At 42.9% G+C, this 20,794-nt stretch overlaps 2 protein-coding genes across 3 annotated transcripts in view; both read right to left on the reverse strand.

Annotated features, from left to right (window-relative positions):
- The window catches only part of LOC139958385 (plexin domain-containing protein 2-like), a 57,256-nt gene that overhangs the window by 13,982 nt on the left and 22,480 nt on the right, over window positions 1-20,794 (reverse strand). For both annotated transcript variants that reach the window (XM_071955431.1, XM_071955430.1), the window contains exons 4-8: window positions 13,406-13,475; window positions 12,178-12,303; window positions 4,114-4,167; window positions 2,762-2,826; window positions 662-758 (exon numbers count right to left, since the gene is read on the reverse strand). In XM_071955431.1, the coding sequence (XP_071811532.1) occupies window positions 662-758; window positions 2,762-2,826; window positions 4,114-4,167; window positions 12,178-12,303; window positions 13,406-13,475 (412 nt within the window). The remainder of the gene's footprint in view (window positions 1-661; window positions 759-2,761; window positions 2,827-4,113; window positions 4,168-12,177; window positions 12,304-13,405; window positions 13,476-20,794) is intronic.
- On the reverse strand, window positions 10,662-12,131 carry LOC139958386 (uncharacterized). The gene is made up of 2 exons (XM_071955433.1): window positions 11,849-12,131; window positions 10,662-11,396 (listed from the first exon to the last, which is right to left on the reverse strand). The coding sequence occupies exon 2, from the start codon at window positions 11,393-11,395 to the stop codon at window positions 10,724-10,726; it is 672 nt and encodes a 223-aa protein (XP_071811534.1). The 5' UTR covers window position 11,396; window positions 11,849-12,131; the 3' UTR covers window positions 10,662-10,723.

The following is a 20,794-nucleotide window of genomic DNA, read 5'->3' on the forward strand; positions in this document are numbered from 1 at the left end:
ACCACACCTCCTGTTTCTCTATTTTGTAACAGTTATGGACCACCTTCCTATGCCATACTGTGACTGTGTTTGAATCATTCGAACTCATTCAACTTGGGACTTATTGACCAAACATCTAAGAATATGCTAAAACCAATCGTGTGGAAGAAAAACAAACTTGTCATATTTAGACATATTTTCTCTCACTTTGGGAAAGTGCTTTTGTGTCCATTCAAATTTTGAATATTACCTAAGTGCACCCCCCCCCCACCCCACCACCCACCTTTGAAAGCTGAAAACCTACTGTTGCGGCCTGCCACTTCAATGAAAATCAAAGTCAATATCTAAGTTGCCAAAATGAAAATTGTCTTCTCCCCTCCCTCCCCCCCCCCTCCCTTCTAAGCCCTGGTTACGACTAATTTTCAGGATGCATTAGCCAAGATGTTTGGCCAAAGAAACAAAGACTGTGCACAGTGTCATCCAATATGGCACTGTATCTCTCAATATCTAATTACTTTAAGTAATTAACATATAATGTACTAACAGTGAACCTGATGGAGACACTCCGACCTCCTTTAAACTATCGCAGGACACTTTTCTGAGCAACCGAAACGTACGACAGCATGATATTTAAGGAATCAAATTTTTCGTGATCAAAGAGGGACGAAAATGTTTCTCTCACCTTCGTATGCTGGCTCTTCCGTGTAGAAGCCGTCGGAAAGACCGACGGTGACCGAGTGACCGTTACCCCCTCTGATTTCATCCACAGAGACTGGTATCTAAAGCAAAAGCAATCAAAAGATTTCAAGTTTATGAAAAACATAACACATTTCACTATTAAAACATTGACAATTGCAAAAGAAATGGAAAAAAAATTACCAAAAAAAAAAAAAAAAATTGACATGGAAAAGTCTTTAAACTGTACAACAGCCACTTTATTTAGTTAATCTCAACCTTCTTGTGATTGGTCATAAAATATTAATTTCAACATTTACTTCTGAGTAACTTGAGGAGACAGGCGTTATAAAACTCGATTGCATTTTTTGGTGATATTTTGTGAGTGTTTTATTACCGCTAGCCTCCTATTTATCATGTCTCCAAAATGATGCAGTGATGCCAGTAGGGTTTGCTGCCAGGGCCTGAAAGTTGGAGGAACTTGAATGTTCCAAAGACTAAGCAGAGCGCCACCTTGGTTGGCGCGTAGTGTCCCAAGAAAATTTTGGCAAAAATTACCTCCCAGATCACTGGAAATGGCACTTCCCAGGACTTGTAATGTAGTATCTGAAGGTTATTCTTATTTGAGATTATCATGTTTTATAAATTTAAATGATAATAAAATAGTACTTATATAGCGCGTTCATCAGCAACGCTGCTCGAAGCGCTTTACAGGAATTGAAACAATTAATACACAGTAAACAATTAAAATACAGGAAAAATTCAAAAGCAAATAGTACAAAAATATCGCCTAAAAGGTATATACCATAAAACTTATAAAAGGATAGAAAAATACACTTCCAAAAATTTAAATTAGAAAATACTATACAACATATATTAAAGATTAGAACACACATTACTGGACAATGTAATTGTAAATCATTCAATAGTGACAGATCTCTTTTTGACATTGAGGGCGGTGTGGTCGAACTTTATTCATAATTCCCACATCCCCCATCACCCCCCCCCCCTCCAGGATCTATGTCTGTGGTTTCAAAATGAAAGAAGGCTGAAGCAGGTCATGATCTTCCCTACCGCCCCTAGAATTCCCATTTTTGAGAATGGCCTTCAATCCATTACTCCAGTAGTTGATGGCTTCATTGCAAACAACACATCAAACTTTTCCGGAGACATCTATCTTTCGTATGTAGTCCGAGAGAGGAAAATTCCGGAATTATCTCGGTTTTCGAGCCACTTCCAGTTCAAATCTATTTTTGACTCCTGCGTCAATAACTCTCAAGTTTTCTCCTCTTTCCACATCCATTATAAAGCAGAATTAAAAACGATCTCACTTAAAGGCCTACACTAAAGTCAACAGTAAGCCGAGAGTGACAAACGGTAGCGCTAATGTACGTATTGCAGTGGTAAGGCTACTCTATGTATGCACTGTTTAGCTCCTAGGCACAGGTGCATAACAAAACAACATGCAAATACACACGGCTGTCACACACATGGATTTTAGCGAGGTAAACAGGCATTAGACTTACCTGACCAGTCGTTTTCACTTTCATTGATATATTAACATGTATGAACGTTGCATGGCTTACAAAATACGATAGTATGAAGGTCTGTTCTATATTTTTACTTGGGGAAAGTCCCGGCATTCCAGCTTCGGTTTTACTTTCAACTGGGGAGGAAAGAGCGTGTGGAGCCGGAACCATATTTCAAAATCGAGAAAAAGCCAGAATTCCGGCTATAGCCTGAATTCCAGCATCCCTGATGATGCATTTTGGAATGTTCTCCGAGGTTCTGTTCTAATTTAACAGAGACAGTTTTAAAGCAAAACTTAGGTTTGGATTTTAACTTTTGCAAAAATGGTTATAAACAGATGTCTGAAAAGTTGGTTAAGCTCTACATCATCAATTTCTATTGCAGTTCTTAATTTACTATCAAAGGCTTTCATTCCTGAGTAATCTACTAATAGATAATTCAGATTTTCACAACGACGAAACGACTGATTTGCATGTTTTGCTCGTCACTTTTGAAGTAAATGATTCCGTAACTTTTTGACTTTGTCACACTTTTGAATATATTCTGAAAGACTCAATTTTATGTAAATACTACTTACGTTCTTGTATGCAAAGACAATTCTGCCGTCGTTGAAGAGGGTCGTCTGAAAAGTAAATCCACCGACTTTTGGAAAAGAAACAGAGAAATGGTTCTTTGCACATTATTAGTTTAAAGGAAGATAGACCATGATAACTCACAAAACAGTAACCATCACAGACAATTAGTATTATAAAGATTAGCTGTGCCAGACAATTTTACATTTATCTCAAAAGACAAAAATATTCAACACTGTTGGTTGACAACCTCTTCGCAATACCCTTTTCCCAAACTTGGTCTGTTTTGGCTGGCTAAACACTGCCTTATTCACAACCCCCCCCCCTTCCCCCCTTCAGAAAAAACTAATAATCACAGTAGGTGATCTGTGATGTCATCCTAGAAAATGTTCTTCAATAGCTTTACTTTTTTATTAATATCTATCTTGTTGATTTATTCTTGAAATGTGATAAACTTTGCTTTTCAAAGTAATCTGTATTTAAGATTTTCATCCAAAGGCAACCTTTTCTAGAAATGTTATTCTCCCTCTGTGGATAACTGATTTTAATATTATTGATAAATCATAGAATTAAAAAAAACATAGTCAGCTTAATTGCCATTATGGCATCATTCACTCTACTGTTGCCAGATGCCTTCACAAAATGCTTTGAGGATGTGCTGTTGACCAAAAGGGACAGAAAATTGCCAGCCATTTTGTTACAGTAATGAACCTCTGCTACCAGAAAAATATCCCATTTAGTTAGAAATATTATCATTTTACTGCTAATATTTACTTTAGAGGGAAAGTAGTACAACTAAATGAATACATAACAGTTGGAAAATTTTGTTGAAATACTCATCATAGGATGTTAAAGCAGCATTTTGCATTTGGTCGCCGTTTTCTACTTTTTTGACATGTCCATCAAGTTTTTTACATATCAATCACAAAACAGCAAACTAAGACATTAGCCAAGTTTTTCCCTGCCCACAACGTAATAATTGGCGAGTAATGTAGGATATTTGCAGATAATGAGAAAAGTGTCCACGACAAATTCCACATTTAAAATTAATCGCATACAGTCCCCCCAAACCCACTAGTTTGAATTCAACCAATCAGAGATGCAGGTTTAGTTATGAGCCGTTGCTAAAAATAGATTCAAGACTGCGTTGGTACAACCAGGGAGTTGTTATGGAACTCCCTGGTACAACTGCCATATAGACTGTACACAAATCAAGATCGCATTCTGTCCTAACTATTTTCTTACCTACATTAATTTTTGTTCACATTTTCTTTTAAATTGGCAACTTTTTCGTCCTTATTTGAAATTTCAGCAAAAACCATTAATATCTGCATTATTGAGAGCCACAAATACTAACCCTCTTCAAGATGGTTGACGTGGATGTTCCTCCACTCGACAGTGAAGGCCGTACCTAAAGAAAGCAAAACAAAGAAAAGAAGGCTAGATCGTGAAACGTTGAAGATTAATATACCAGACTTTACATGAACCTTCCTTTGTCTGACATCGGGGCTGCAGCCCCTCCAACCAAATATTTTTGTGTAAATTCGGGCAATTTGCTGAGAATTTTTCAGGCACCTACTGAATGAAAAATAATTTGCATTGTGTTTTTCAATGGTTAAACTGATATTATTATTATCATTATTATTGTAATGACTTCCCCAATAATTCTAACCGATATGAAAGGGTAATAACACTGCAAATGATTGTATGTTATTGGCCTGCAATGTAATAATAACCGATGCATACCTATATGATATGCACATTGACATGTTGAACGCGCGCAGAGCGCAGGAAAAATTTTGGTTATATTATTCGGACAAGTCGTTACAGCCCCCCCAAATCAAATTGGGCTCCTAAGCCTATGCTTCCAACGTACATGCCAATTTGGAGATATACAGTAGTATGCTTAATTTCACGTTTATAACGGTAGTTACCAAATGTGAACTTGGCAGCCAAATTGAAAGTGATATCACATACGAACAATCATTGTGTAAAATTGTTCCGTTTCGATCTTCCAAAGTTACGAATTGAACTATCTACTGTACGGTACCTAACGGGTCTGATGAATCAGAATACAGATATGCCCGTGTGTTCAGTGAACCGTCGTAACCATTACGACCGCTGTATGGTGCGAAGAGGTACCGACGCGGATTTGAAGAACGAAACAATAGATTGAAAAACCACAAGTGAGACATGTTTGTTCTCAATGTACAGCTATGTCACCGTATCCTGCTTATTCAAAGCTCCCCTTTGGAAAATTAATAGTTTTAGAAAGATATTTATAATAATAAAGTTCCTCTTTCACCGGCCAACAAGGAACTATACATTACATACTATACACACATATCATATTGTAGTATATGTTCCCTTTCGAGGGTAATGGTGATGCGCACCCAACGATGATCACACAGTCACAGTCCCGATGCAAGGGGACTAGGGCTGAGAGCGGATCAGTCGTTCGGTTGTTTGGTCTTCGTGCCCAGGTTCTTTCCTGGGCGACTTTTTCTTAAAAAGTAGGAACTACACGGTACCTCTGACCATATTGGGTTGTTCTAGCACATTTTTGTACTGCTGGAACAGCATCTCTTGTATAACTTCCATTTCCATTTTATTAAATCTCCCAAAAACAATGTAAGATTAATTAATACAGTTACACCAAAATTGTGACTAGAATGTTACACTGCATAGTACATCTAAAAATCCTGATCAATAATTTATGGCGCCATGTGACAAAGGCAGCATATCTCAATTTCCCACTCGACTGGGTTTTTTCTGTTTTATTTCTCCAAAAAAGAAGAAAAAAGGGAAAATTGGTAAGGAGAGATTCCAAAACTTACTGGTTTGGATATTTACGAGTGACGAGCTTACCTGTCTCCTCACAACTTTAGCACCTCATTCTACCGTGCCTATAAAGTCCTGGTAAATAAATAACACTGTGCGCCCTCTATGACCGGACCCCCCTTCCGGTCCCTCCTCCTTTCTCATGAGACCATTCCTGAAGAGTGGCCTCACGGACGCGGGAGTGGGGGTGGCAAGGACTGGCCACCCCCAACGACCCCCGTCGAGTTAACTTCCCAAAGTGAACCCCTAACAAAAAATTCACTGACGCCTTCCTAGCAGGGGGGAGTGTAACCCTCCCCGGCGCAGCGGGAAGGGGGGACACTCTCCTGAAACCTGCAGGCGGAACTACCCCTTACACTAACAAGGAGCCTAAAGGTTTACGGTCCGCCACTTGTTACCCTTAGACCAACTTAGGTGAGAACGTAAGTGGAAGACTATGTACGCAAACGCATACGGAAACACATAGGTACACTCACCGATGGACATAGTTGATGGCTCTCTGGTGGATGGTGGTTCTGTCTATCTGGTGTGAAGCTCGGAGTCGTGAGTCAAGTCGAGCGACCGCTCCTCCGTCCGGCTGTGTCCCACCACCCTCTCGGGGGAGGGAGGCGGGAATGGAGACAGGTAAGCTCGTCACTCGTAAATATCCAAACCAGTAAGTTTTGGAATATTTACTTCGCTCCTCGCTTACCTGTCTCCTCACAACCTTAGCACCGAGTGGCACTGCCCGATGGTGGGAGGCCCGAGGGGTGGGACCTGTTACCCACCGGACCTCGCATCACCGCGCTACCAAATGCCGCTTCGGCGTGTAAAGTGTCGGTCAAGTAGCAGGCGACGAACGTAGTTGGAGTTTTCCACGCTGCTGCTTTGAGTATGTCCTCTATCGGGATGCCGGCGAATAGGGCTGTAGAGGCCGCGACCCCTCTGACGTCGTGAGCCCTTGGTCGGGAGGTCCCCGATGTGAACGGGCGTATGATCTCTACTAGCCACCTGGATAGAGTGTCTTTGGAGGCCGCTGCGTAGGGTGGTCGTGGTATGATGAAGAGAGAAGTTGATTGTCTTAACTTCTCTGTCTTGCTCAGGTACCACTTCAGTGCCCTGACTGGACACCATCGTTTGTCCTCGGCTACTGATGACATGGTCTTAATTTCCGGGATGAAAATGTCTCCTGGCAGGAAGGTCAAGGTCTGGTTCTTTGCAATAAATGACGGGTCTGGAACCATCCTCACCCCGTGGCCCTCAAATCTGATGTGATTCTGCTTGGTGGATAGGGCGTGGAGGCAACTCCTCCTTCTTGCTGACGCCACTGCGACGAGGAAGAGTGTCTTTTTTGTGAGGGCAGCCAGGGAGGCGTTAGCCATTGGTTCGTATGGTGGTCCTGCCAGGGCATGTAACACTGCTGAGAGTCCCCAGGAGGGGGCTAGCCGTCTGATCTGTGGGCGACGATTCGCCATGCCTTTGATGAGCTGTGCAATGTACGGGTTATTGCTCAGTGTGGAGCCATCTGGGAAGCCCTGGTGGATGGCAGCGATGGCCGACCTGTAATTCCTGATGGTGGAGACTTGTTTCCCCTCTCCAAAGAGTGAGAGGAGGAACTCGGCTATCTGTGTCACAGAGGCAGCAGGCAGCAGTATCTGTCTCGGTCGGCACCATTGGTCGAACTTCCGCAGACGGGAATCGTAAGTCGCTGCGGTCGTTCCCCTTCTAGCGTCGGCTGCCATCGCGGCAGCTGCTTCTGAAAAGCCTCTCTGTCGTAGGGAAGACCGGACAGCCTCCAGGCAACTAATTGTAACCCCTTGATGTCTGGGTGGGAGAGAGTTCCCTGTCTCTGGGACAGTAGGTGAGGCTTGTCCGGTAGACTCACTGGGACGTCCATGAGGAGTTGGGGGATCTCGGCGAACCAGGGTCTGCGAGGCCAGAACGGGGCTATTAGTGTGAACCTGCCCTTGGAGTTCCGAATTTTCCTGAGGACTTGTCCGATCATACACAGCGGCGGGAAGATGTACGCATCCATGTGGTCCCAGGAGAGGGACATTGCGTCCGTGTGGTAGGCCAGGGGGTGGAATCGTCTGGAACAGAAGGTCTGGAGTTTGTTGTTCTTGTGTGTTGCGAACAGGTCTATCGTGGGCCTGCCGAAGATCGAAAAGATTCTGTCGCAAGTCTCCTGTTCCAGAGACCATTCGTTGGGGTCTATATGCCCCCTGGATAAGGCGTCCGCCATCACGTTGAGCTTGCCTGCGATGTGGGAAGCCCGTAGGATCGTGCCGGAGTCCTCGGCCGCTGTTATCACCTCCCACGCGAGTCGGCACAGTCTCTCTGAGCGGGTGCCCCCCTGCCGATTGATGTAGGCCACCACTGTCGTGTTGTCGGTGAAGATTGTGGTTATCGTTCCCTGTACGTGGTCGTTGAAAACTTCCAGGGCTCTTTTGACCGCCATCATCTCCAGGATGTTGATGTGGAGAGATCTTTCTGTTTGGGACCACGTCCCCCATGCTGTGCGATTGCTCCAATGAGCTCCCCATCCGGACAGTGACGCGTCCGTCGTTATCGATGTCATTGGTAGCTGTATCGCAAAGGGTACCCCTGAACTCCAGTTGTTTGGGTCGAGCAACCATCGAAAGTGTTGGGTGACCTCCTCTGACCTGTAGATGAGCGTTGTTTTGTCTGGGTCTGTAGGGTCTGCGGACCTCAGCAGGTGCAGTTGCAGAGGTCGCATGTGTAGCCTGCACAGTCTCACTATATCGACGAGGCTGGCCATGAGTCCCAGGGCCCGGAGCCATGTCCCCGTTGGTGACCCCCGGTGTGCCAAGATCTGTTGTGTGGTCGCCTTGACTGCCGCGACTCTTTCTTCTGAGGGTCGGGCTACCCCGGTGGTGAAGTCCAGTATGGCCCCGAGGAACTGGATCGTCTGGGAAGGTGATAGCCGTGATTTCTTCTGGTTCACGATCCAGCCCAGTTCTTGAAGGGTCTGGAGCGTTTTGTGGACGTTGTTGGTTGCTTCCGATAGGCTGTTCCCTACTACCAACCAGTCGTCTAGATATACGTAGAGGGTGACCCCTCTTTTTCTGAGGTAGGCGACTACTGCTCCCGCGACTCTCGTGAAGGTTCTGGGAGCCGTGGCTAGGCCGAATGGGAGCGCCCGGAACTGGTAGTCTTGTTCTGCGTACCGGAACGCTAGGAATCGTCGGTGTTCTCTGTGTATCAAGATGTGCAGGTAGGCGTCCCGTAAGTCTACGGTCGCCGCCCACATGCCCTTTCTGAGTAGGGGTAATATTAAGTTTAAGGTCTCCATACGGAAGTGTTTTGGTCTGATGTGTTTTGTGTTCAGGGGTTTTAGGTTTAGAATGGGACGCCAGGTGCCGTCCCGTTTTTTGGTCAGAAAAAAGGAGGACCGGAAGAGTGGTCCCGTCTCTTCCGGAACTCTTGTAATTGCCTGCTTGGCCAGCAGGGCCAGAATTTCCCCTTCTAGGGCTAAGCGTTTGACGGGGTCCGTGGGTGTGAGTGTCTGCCTTCCTCCGCCCCCGAAGGGTGGGCTGGAGGAGAATTCTATTTTGTACCCGTGTCTGACTGTGTCCAACACCCACTTGTCCCCGCCAATAAATTCCCATTGCTGGGAGAAGTTTGTTAGTCTCCCCCCCACTGGCGGAATGGCCGCGGTGAGGTGGGCACCCCTAGGGCTGGGCGGCGAACGCTGGTCGAGTGGAGGAGCGGTCACTGTCCCGTCTGGTCGACGACGAGCCTCTGCCTCCTCTGGGGGCCCAGGGGCGGGTCGGACGGAAGGCTGCCCCCCGGCTTCTGCCTCTGAGAGCTCCTCTGCTCATAGATTTGGCGGGTGCTGCTCTCGTTCCCCTAGGTGCTCTGCTCTCCCTCGGGCGGAAGGGTCTGGTTCTCTGGGTCGGTGGGGGTCGGAATTCTGATTTGGACAGAGTCTCCCTTCGGGCCACCTCTTCCTGCAGTTTCTTTTGGAAGCAGCCCGCAAAAAGGTCTTCCCCGAGGATTGGTAGTTCCAGCATTCTGTCCTTCGCCTCCGTCGAAGGCCAATGGATGGCGGAGACGATGTTTTGTCTACGGGCCTTTACGGACCTGGTAGCGACCCTTGCAAATTGATCGTACGCGAGCCTGACGAGGGGGCCCAGCAGCAGGAGGAGCTGGCCCGCTTCGTCCCTGGATACTTGGCTGCTGTCCTCAGGGAGCTGTTGATGGTGTCGCATGAGGACTTCAGCTGATAGCATTAGTACCGATGCGAACTTCATGCCCGAACGGGCTGCCATGTCCATCTCTACCAAAAGCTCTTCTAGCTTCCTCTGGTCCGGGGTCTTGAACACGTGTGTGGATGAGGCCCCTTGTTCGGCTTTTAATCTCTCCTTGGCCTCCTGGGGGATGGTTGGGCATCTAAATAGATCCTTCCAGGCCTCGTCAGGTACCCTGACCGCTCTATCTGCCCTGGCCGGGAAGGCCGTCCACTTGGTCTTGTTGGCAATGGCCTCAAATCTGTCATAACAGGTTGCGTCTACTGGTATGGTAGTTTTGGGCTTATATGACGCTTCGCCGGTCGCCGTCAATTTTGATACCCGGCCCGCCTTCTGCGGTTGCGTCTCGGGTTCCTCGAACCCCAGGTGTCGTCTGAATATGTCTGCCGCCCGTGTTATTAGCTTCTGTGGGAGGGCTCCTCCTGTCGCGGGCGCTTCCTCCGGTTCGTAATTGTGGCCAAAGCTGTCCTCCATAGGATCGTAGTCGAGAGGATCTGGATCTATGGGCTCCCCTTCATCCTCCAAGCCGGAAAGATTCACCGACGCTCTGCAATCCAGAGCGTCCGGGTCCGGGGCCGGTTGCGGGGCCATGGTCGATACGGGGCTGGTAGGGCCCGGTGCCACGTCGGCTACCGTGGACGTCCTTTGCTCCAGCAGGGGCCGTAGCAGGCCGGTGAGTTTGGATAGCCAAGCTGGTTCCTCTTCCTGACGCCGTCTCGGGGACCGGCGCCTCCTCTTGGACCTTCTGTATCCATCGTCGGAAGAGTCCGAGGACTCGTCGGAGATTGGAGAGTATCTCTTCCTCTCTCTCCGTCTTGGGGATCTTGTATGCGACCCGATCTCTCCCTTCTGGGTCGGCGGGAGGACTCTCTCTCCCTACTTTCTCGGGCCGGGATCTCCGTCGGAACCCGCCTCTCTGGCTCCCTGTCCGGCTCCCTGGAACGGGACCGGCTCCGTCTCCGCGTCCCCTCGGTTGCTCTCTCTTTTGGACCCGAGCCTCCCACGGCCGGAGGGCCGCGCTCTGTGGGTCTGTGTAGCTGCGGCCCGGACTGAGACGGAGTCTCCAGCCCGGCCGAGCTGTGCCTCTGCTTTGGAGGTCTTTTCTTGGCAGGAGCCTTGCCTTTGCTCCTGCCCTTCCCTCTGGCCGTAACTGATCCGGACGTAGCCGGGGCCGTTAGGGGAATTCTTTCTCTTTCTCTTTCTCTTTCCTCTCTCTCTACCCTTTTTCTCTCCTTCGGCCCTCTCATGGCCACTCTCCTCCACCACTCTCTCTACTACTCCCTCCTCCTCTCTATCTCCCGTTATTCCTGGAACCTCCGGCGCCCCGATTGCGCTCGGGATCGAGTCCAGCCTTCCCTGGAGCTTGCTACGTAAGCCCTCAAGCCACAGGTCGATGTCCTGCCACTGAGCTGGTGTAAACTTAATACACACCAGGCAGGGGTCTCGTCGAGTGCAGGATCTGCATTTTGGACAAAGGTCGTGCTCGTCCCAGGCTCTGCCTGGGCGAAACATAGAGCAGTTGATGCACTTCAATGGATTGCGTGACATGCTGAATAACCGGATTAAGGAAGATTACTTCTTAGTGATAAATGAACAACAATAGAAGCTTAACGTAAGAAGGGAGAACTAGGGAGGGAATTATGCTTAGGTGGAGCGTAGCGTAACCTAGCAACGGTAAACAAGGTAACGCTACGGGGTGGCCTAACGAGAAAATGGAAGCTGAAACGAAAATGAGAGAGCGAGAAATACATACAAAAAGGAGTGAATATACGTGAGCAATATGAATCCCCAAAAGGGGGACGAGAGAAACTAATTGGGGGGAAGAAGCTAGTAAACAAGCTAAGAAAACACAATAACAACAACACGCTTTAGCGTGGGGAGGAATAGGGCGGGAACCTAGGCAGTTTCGCGGAACTGCTAACCCCGCCGCAAACCAACCCGAGGAGGAAACGCACTACGAAAACAGTCCCCAAAACCCTCCCTTTTTGACAAAAAGGATACTTATCGGTCAGGAAAGGACTGTCAAACTTCTAAAGATCCGAAGCTAAAAAACTTCCGGCGATCGTCGAAGAAAACCAAGACAATTTTCCAAGGAAACTATCCACAAGAAAAATATGCGTGTAGGCACTTGGAATGGTAGAATGAAAAAGGAGGAGGGACCGGAAGGGGGGTCCGGTCATAGAGGGCGCACAGTGTTATTTATTTACCAGGACTTTATAGGCACGGTAGAATGAGGTGCTAAGGTTGTGAGGAGACAGGTAAGCGAGGAGCGAAGTAAATGATAGGCACGTCCCGACCATGACAATTTAGTCTGTGGCTACTTAACTTACCATTATTGCCATACTTAATCGTGGATGTAGAGTCATTGAGGCTAGAGTCAAAGTTTCCCATCAAAGGGGCAATGTACTGGGTAACCGTAAGAAAGTCATGGACAATTGTTCCCACGTAGAGAAATCCTGAGAATAAAGAGAGAAAGTAAAAGTTAAGTAAAGTACAATGAACCAGATCCCCCCTCACCTCCCCCCACCTCCCCCTTCTCAATCGACACTTGTACTATGCATTGAAGCCCCTTTGGCATGTTCTTACTGTAAAAGTAGATTATATTTTTATATCTGCAAAAGTCCAACGACCCATCAGAAATATATACTTTGTCTTTCATGACTACTAAGCAGCAAATTGACCTACTGTAAATACTAAATATTTTCTGTAAGTTGAACCGAACGGATGATAAGCTAAGATACCGTCCGGCTTCCATTCATTTCCGGTCTGGATATTCGCAAGCCACAAACTTACCTGTCTCCTCTCAACAAGAGAGTGACCTGGTCAAGCTTTCACACTGACCTGTCAATGAGGCAGGTCGACCAGAGGTCACAGGTCACCAAGGGTGGTCAGTGTCACAGGTTACCAGGTCACTCAAGAGGCAGTTAGTGCCAGTGTGCAGATGATGTGAGCAGACAGGTAAGTGAGGAACCAATTAAATTGTGAAGTAAATTAAGTTAGATTAAAAATAGAAGTATTGTATTCGATCATACACAAGCTCCCCATTCCCAACCCCCCACTTCCCCCGCTCCCCCGCCCCCTCCCAAACTTACTGGCTCAATTAATTTAAAAAAGTCAATTTCCTCTGGAGTTGAAATGAAACTTGAATAAATAATTACAGAGATACTAAAACTAAAGACTTGTTTTGTAGATTTACGGGATACAATTAACCAACCTGTCCTTTCACACCTATCGTAGCACATCCTGGTACTCTCGTGTAGTACAGTGCTTACCATGTCCCTAGTCCAGCCTTTCCAGACTACCCCCTCCACCCTCTCATTTAAGCACCCATAGTTTCTTCCTAGATACTTGTTCTAATCTCATCGGTGTTCACTGACATTCATTGATATTGTACATCAAAATATTAGATTCAATGAAAAGACCCTGTCCTAAACGAATCTTGTAGCTGAATCCCCAACACCCCCGCCTTTTCTTGTGTACTACATTTGATATTAAAATTGATGGAAATCTATTCCATGAGAATACCAGTATCCTGATATTAACTGTTTCTATTCTTACCTCCAGTGGCGATGTAAGCTGCGGTGAGGTTATGTCCGTAGAACGGGAATACGAAGGGTAGTTCTACATGCTGAAATATGAGGAAGATAAAAGAAATAATATAGAGAAAATCACAACCAATAAAAAACAAATAGATAATACAGATCCCTACCCACCCCCCTCCCTCCCCCTCTCAACTTGTGAGTCAATCAAATAAAACGAGGAGTTACAGCATACACAGAAACCTCAAAGTATATGGAAAAATTCCAATTAGTTAAAGTTGATTATACAAAGTCAGAAGTCTACTTCATAGGGATTCGGTAATACAGTGCAGTATACAGTGCAGTGCAGTACAGTACTGTATTGTACTGTATTATACTGTACAGTACTGTACCACAAACTTTGCTATCTCTACACGGGAAAGTAACGTTACCAGTGGTTATAAGTCAGAAGTCTACTTCATAGGGATTCAGTTATGCAGTGCAGTACAGTACTGTATTGTACAGTACATTACTGTACTGTACCACAAACTTCGCTATCTCTACACGGGAAGTGAACGTTACCAGTGGTTCAATTCAAACAACATTGTGTTCTTTGAGCAATATAGAAGATGCAAGAATGTTTGCACACAATGGTAAGGGAATATTAGCCAATCAAATCACAGGAAATTTGGAAATGCATCATTGGCTAGATTTAGGCATGAAAATCTCTGTAATGGAGTGTTGTTAACCTGTAACCTTACAGCACAGGTTGATTGTTATGATTTTATTTTGTTCCATCATCAGTACAAAGGATTGGAAGAAATTTTGGTTCTTTTGAGAAATTTTTGTTTTTTTTGAAAAGAAAGAAGGACATTAATTAAAAGTGTATGTTATGCTTTGCATAGGCCTAGTCCTGACATGTACTTAGGGTTTGTATCCCCCTCCCCCGCCCTAAAAAGTTTGCGCCCACAAGACACTAGCAATTAAAAGGTATTGGGTCTCTGGCTAAAACATGGCGTCCCAGATGCAGAATCCTGCATTCATAACAATGCTACAACCTTTGCCTTGGTGCCTAACCTCTTGAGCATAGCATGACCAGGTTGGGCCATTTTTATTAGCATATTTATAAACATAATATCAATGGCCTTTTAAAGGCCCTAAACAACTCATTACAATTGTTAGCTAGCCTCGAATAGCGTGACTACGGTACAGTGACAATATCGATGAACTGTTTTAGTGTTGATGTCATTGATCAAAGGAAATTAATATTTAAACTAAATTAATGGAATAATAGTCAATATTGGTTTGAAAGATTGATGTACCCAAAAACATTAAAACTATGAATTGGTGAGTAACAACCCAAGACATACATCTATAAAAACCATGCATGTTAGATGTCTGCATGGCATAGAAGGCACGTAGGGAAGAGAAGGCAGAGATGAGAAAAGGGCAGAGAAGGGAAGAGGGCAGAGAAGGGAAGAGGGCAGAGAGAGGCATAGAAGGCAGAGAGGGCTGGGAATAATTTATCTGGTCCCACATTCCAAGATGCCATACCAATTGCATTTTGCTAAATGTCTAAGCACCTTTGGGTGGTAGAATAAGAAGGGCATTGACCAGAGAGGTCCGGACATAGACGGCGCAATAATTGGTGTCAAAGGGTTACCAGCTCATTCTAGGCACAGTAGATCAAAAGTGCTAACGTTGTGGGGAGACAGGTAAGCGAGGAACCAAATAAATACGTGTAAACATGTATATATAGCAGTTTTGTACACAGGACATGTTTGACACTAAATTATCACCAGCTGCCTCGAGTGTCATTTGGTAGGAGGGGGCACGGTGCAACAATGTTATTCGTTCTCAGGCTAGGGTAGAACTGAGTACTGTAGGCGTGGTTTGCCAAGACTTTGTCAACTGACATTTGAGTTTGATCTACATAGAAACTGATGTTAGAGCAAACTTCTGAAGGTTTTTTCTTGCATATATGAAAGCAGTTGTACCCACAAGTAGGTGAAACATTACAACTATAGGTTTTCTACAGTATAAATTAATATTTTGTACCTGTACAGGATCACGTAACTTTAGCTATTAAGTTACTCTGATATTCATGGACAACCTCTATACATATTTGCCCCAAAACTGTGATTATAAATTGTTAAGAAGACTCCAAACACAGTAGGTGGTTCTCTTAATATTCAAAAAGCAATACTGTCTCTTTAATCGCACTATATACGGTTTTACCAGCTAAAAAATACACAATGAAACATTTTAAATGATTTTAATAGCACCCAACCTCTGGAATATTATACCCATAAAACAGTATTATTTACCATAATACACAAGTTTATTTTTTGTTGAATTGGAAATAATAGATAATACTGTACAGTAGGTGAACTTTGCATTACTCATGTTGAGCAGATAAATTATTCATACTGTGCAATACAATAGATGAGTTACTCATGTTGAGTACATGAATTATTCATGTACGGCGCTGAAAGTACAGTTTTCTTAACTTACTGTACAGTAGATATTCCAAATGAAGTCTATGTGTTTTGCAGATCTCTGTATACCACAAACTGTACAAACATCTTTATACAGGAAGCAATGTCATATATATTTGTTAAATGTCAAAACTTAAAAGCATCCACCCCTTCCATTACCTGTTATTTACTGTTATTTCTTACTTACACAAGTGTATTTATTTTGATAGTTTCAGTGGTGCTTGCAGGTACTGTACATCGTAGATGTAATTAATATTCTTGCACGGTTACTGTATGAGATTAAAGTTTCTGCAATTTTCCAAAAGTTACCTAATTTGCATATATATGTGAGCAATGAACTAACCGGTCTCCTCACAACCTCTGCACTGAAATGTTCTTCTGTGACATGTGTTGTTGTATAGGCCCTTTACCGGGCTAGGAACGGGATACGTTATATGTACAAGATATAGATGTCAAGTACTTATATCTCATATGATGATTATAAAGTAAACTTTCAGTGCAGAGGATGTTAGGAGACAGGTTAGTGAGGTGGCCAAGTAAATATTTAGTATACTACAGTATTCCAACATATATCTTAACACTTTACATTCATATCACTATATTACTGTACACAGTTATCTAGTAGACTTGTTTCAGTCCAAAAAAAAAGAAGAAAAAAGTTAACTCAAAAGCAATTTACCAACCTATACGTTTAAATAAATATCTTTTTAATTCAAATGAAGCTGGTAGGTTCGTTGTTCATTGCATCAATATTCGATCCGAAATAATTTACTGTATATTAATATTTCAAATAACTAATTCTGATATTTGGTTGTTTAGCAAATATTACATGCTGCACCTGCACTAATTCATGCAGTAGAGCATATTTACATATATATGCATACACAGTGTACTTAAACCATACAATGACTTGAAATTTTCGAAAGCGTCTTCTTTCAGTTACTGAAAGTCTACTGTATAGATTCATATTTTCAGTTAATTAGACAGCTGAAAACACAAACATTATCGGTAATTCGTGCATTATTATACATGCAAACTTTTTCAACAACCACTGTATTATTTATGAGGATCTGAAAAGTTACAGTAAATGAAATAGGAAAGGGGAATATTTCATGGATCACATTTTCTGCAGCAGTCCAGCAATATTAATATCTGCTTCCCATAAGGTACAGTATATGGCATGAATAAATAAATAGCATATTGGCTTTGTAGACAAAAGCTACTTTAGTCTTTTTTTCTCCTAATTTTTTCTTAGGTGACCCTAGCTAAGAATGGTCATATGACCACCACGTGAAAGACCTGTTACTGTTCAGTAAATATAAAAAATTGTTTTGAGATCACCGAAGTGGAATTATAATCGATTCTATTCATGTAGAAAACAATGCCAGCTAAGGAACACACTCGGGAGGGGGGGGGGTCTGGACATATTGTAATAAGGTTACCAGACTTTCATTTTAGGCACGGTAGAATGAAAGTGCTGAGGTTGTAAAGACAGGTAAGCGAGAAGCATCTAAATACTTTGGACGGTAGAATGAGATGGAAGGTCATTACTCAGGAGAGTCCAGTCAAAGAGGAGGGATGGGGGGATACAGCTACTAAACAAAAGAATTCACTCTACACACGGGTAGAAAGAGTACTGATGTTGTGTGAAGCCAGGTAAGCTAGAAAGTAAGTAGATAACATAGCATTGATATGCTATAGGTCACAAGCAACAAGGTTATTTTGATTCATCACATAAACAACTTCTCGGAGCAATTTCCGCATCGAAATCTGTCAAAAAATTATTCAATATTTTACACAAATTTTGCCATAAGACACTTGGACAAATCTTTATCAAAGTGCCAGTATAGCACTGGATGCTCAATTAGCAACTACTGCATATTAAACTATATAATTATATATTATAAATAAATATATAATTCAACCTTCAGTTAATACAAATTGCTCTGTACCGATGTGTATTTTGAGTATTAACAGAAATATTATTTCTGGTTTCATATTCCGCACAAACTGTCGATTTTGTCAAGGTCAAAATACAGTATATATAAAGCCTTTACATGGGAACTGTAATTAGTAATAAAGCCTTTTCATAATTCCACAATAGTCAGCTTCCCACATCCCTGCAGAGACCAACACAAAAGACTACACGCCTACAAAAGAACAGTATAGTAACAGTCAATCAACCGTATTTGACCTACAAAAAAAACGGAAAATTGTTTCCATAAATTAGATAATTTTATTGAGAAGAATTTTAAGTCTATCAATGCCGGAAGTACAAAGATCTACAATTTTTGGTAGGAAAATCAGACTCAGACCATTTATATTTTAATAATAATATTAATATTTTAATATTCTCACCAACAGTATGACCTCACTTTTGAACATGCTCGTGGCTAAGGTGGATGAAACTAGTTACTTTGTTCAATGAAAGATGACTGTTCAAGTAAAAAAACATGTGTGCTTCGATCATCAACATCAATTAAGGAAATGAACAACTGGAATTTATTGTCATTTGCCAATATGGAACATTTTTCATATTAAACTTTTAAGAAATTTGTTTGATGCATATCAAGCAATAAGTTTAAGTTATGAATATATTGTAAATGCATATTACCATCTCTTAATCAGTACCAATGTTTATCTATAGTATACATAATAATGAAACCAAAATGTACTGTACTTTGCAAATATACATTAACAATGGATTTGTGTGCATTTTTGCCAGTGTGTGCATACCTGTATGTGCGGTGCGTTTTAACTTTTAAGGATTTAAGCTTGAAATACCAAGTGTGGTACTTTGTCATCCTGTATGTTACTTATAGGTGTGTCTGACAAACTCTCTACCAAAAAAAATCAATCCTTCATACAGGGTTCGTACACTTTTTTCACAACAAAATTCAAGCACTTTTCAAGCTCTTTTCAAGCACCAAATTTATGTTTTCAAGCACATGCTTATCATTAACAATAGACATTCTGTGAGACAGAGGCATAAAACATATCTAATGCAATGTGTACGCTGGGTATATAAAGACATGATCAGTGTTGGATTTTCAGGTATTTGAGAAGGTTGTCCGTGGGACTACCAGTTTCAAAGATTTTCAAAGATTTTGGTAGTCCTGCAAAAAACTTGGTAGTCCTTCCAAATTTTTCACCAAAATTGTTCACAGCATGCATGTGTTTACGTGATTTATCCGAATTGTAACGAAGCTACACGTGCGCCGCATACAAACAGTATTGTTTATGATATACAATATAAATCCTACCAACTAGAATGATAAATAATTTATCGTCCAGGTAGGTAGGATTTAGATTGTTTACTACTGTACAGCTCACATGCGTACCTCCAGCAATGCATTTTCACTCGGCCTATAGACTGTCCGTGTCTGATCGACTGTTGTTACAACCAGGGTAGAAATTAAGATTTGGCTTTGGGGGCAATTTTGGAAAATGAAAAGTTAAAAACGACCCTCTTAATGAATTTACGAGGGTTTTTTTTGTTAAGGTTTAGGGGTGCTCTTTTCTAAAATTCAACATGCTGTTTAAGGAAATGGTTGTAAGCATTAAATAGGATAAAGAAAGCACAATTACCCTCTTCCTAGTGCTGATGACCTTAAAGCAAATTCATTAAAATTTTAATCTCAACAATTTGTGATCGTTTATCAAATAACGTCAAGACACCAAATATATTACGAAAAACCAACAACCTATCAACTGAAATAGAAAACATGTAGAAACACATAGAAAACAACGTGTGTGGATGAAATCACTCACCACCAAATAAAAAACCATTATATACTGCTGAAAAGTAATCGAAGTTAAAACCTTCAATCCATCGCCACAGCAACGGTGTACGTAAAATACAACATTCCCTCTTTAAGACATAGCACATACCATCCAAACAACTGCCGATTTTCAGTAAATTGAAATTGTAAACAAAGCTACGCATTTTTTTTTTGCAAACCGATGGTTGTCTACATTTCCCATTGACTTAGTGTGGCTTTTAGGCTAACATGTGGTCGAAGGTTGCAGTATTTCACGGATATTGTAGTTCTAGCTAACTGCAGGCGCGTAGCCAAGGGGGGGGCGAAGGGGGCAGCCGCCCCCCCTTGAGCATATTTTTTTTTAAATTTTAATGTTTTTATGATATCGCTAGTATTTTCAAAAGAGAAAATGCTAAACTGCAACTTACAAGGCCTGGGAAGTGCCATTTCCAGCGATCTGGGAGGCATTTACGGCCAAAATTTTCTTGTACGCTTCGCGCCAACGATGGTGGCGCTCCACCTGCCAAATCTACAGTTTCGCCCCTCCCTTGGCAAATTCCTGGCTAACTGCGTCACAATTTCAGCAAATAAAGAGATGCTTAGGCTAGATTTTCCCGTTGACTATGTGTGGTGTTCGGCTACCATGCGCGCGACGATAGCAGCAAGGAAAGTGTGTAAACAAAGCTACGCAAAGTTTATTTGGGGGGCAAACCAAAACCGATGGTTAGGCTACATTTCCCATTGACTAAGTGTTATTGTTAGGCTAAAATGTGGTTGAAGATTGAAGTTTTTCATGAATATTTTTATTCTTTATTTGCGACACAACTGAGCGAATAGACAGATGGCTAGGTGAGATTTCCATGTTGACTCAGTGTGAAGTTAGGCTACCATGTGGTCGGAGATTTGTGGGGATTTTTGGTTATTGTCGCTGGTACTGAAATTGCTCAGTGGAGGCCGTAATTTGCCAGTGACTGTGCGAGAAGTTTGCGGTGATTGTGCGCGACCCTCCCTCGTATTTTTTAGACAACTAAGACATTCTTTTCAGTTTTTTGTTTGTCACAATTTGACTATCCCACGGTAATTATTGTGTAACAATTACATACAAAATATGTTTTGCATTAAGCATGTTAAATTTCAAGCACTTTTCAATGACATTTTCCAAAAATATAA

The sequence above is a fragment of the Apostichopus japonicus genome, chromosome 18 (assembly GCF_037975245.1).
Source record: "Apostichopus japonicus isolate 1M-3 chromosome 18, ASM3797524v1, whole genome shotgun sequence".
Taxonomy (NCBI): Eukaryota; Metazoa; Echinodermata; class Holothuroidea; order Aspidochirotida; family Stichopodidae; genus Apostichopus; species Apostichopus japonicus.

Bases quoted from the DNA above. Each gene is read 5' to 3' on its own strand.
- LOC139958386 (XM_071955433.1), bottom strand. From the start codon at position 11,395: ATGTCACGCAATCCATTGAAGTGCATCAACTGCTCTATGTTTCGCCCA.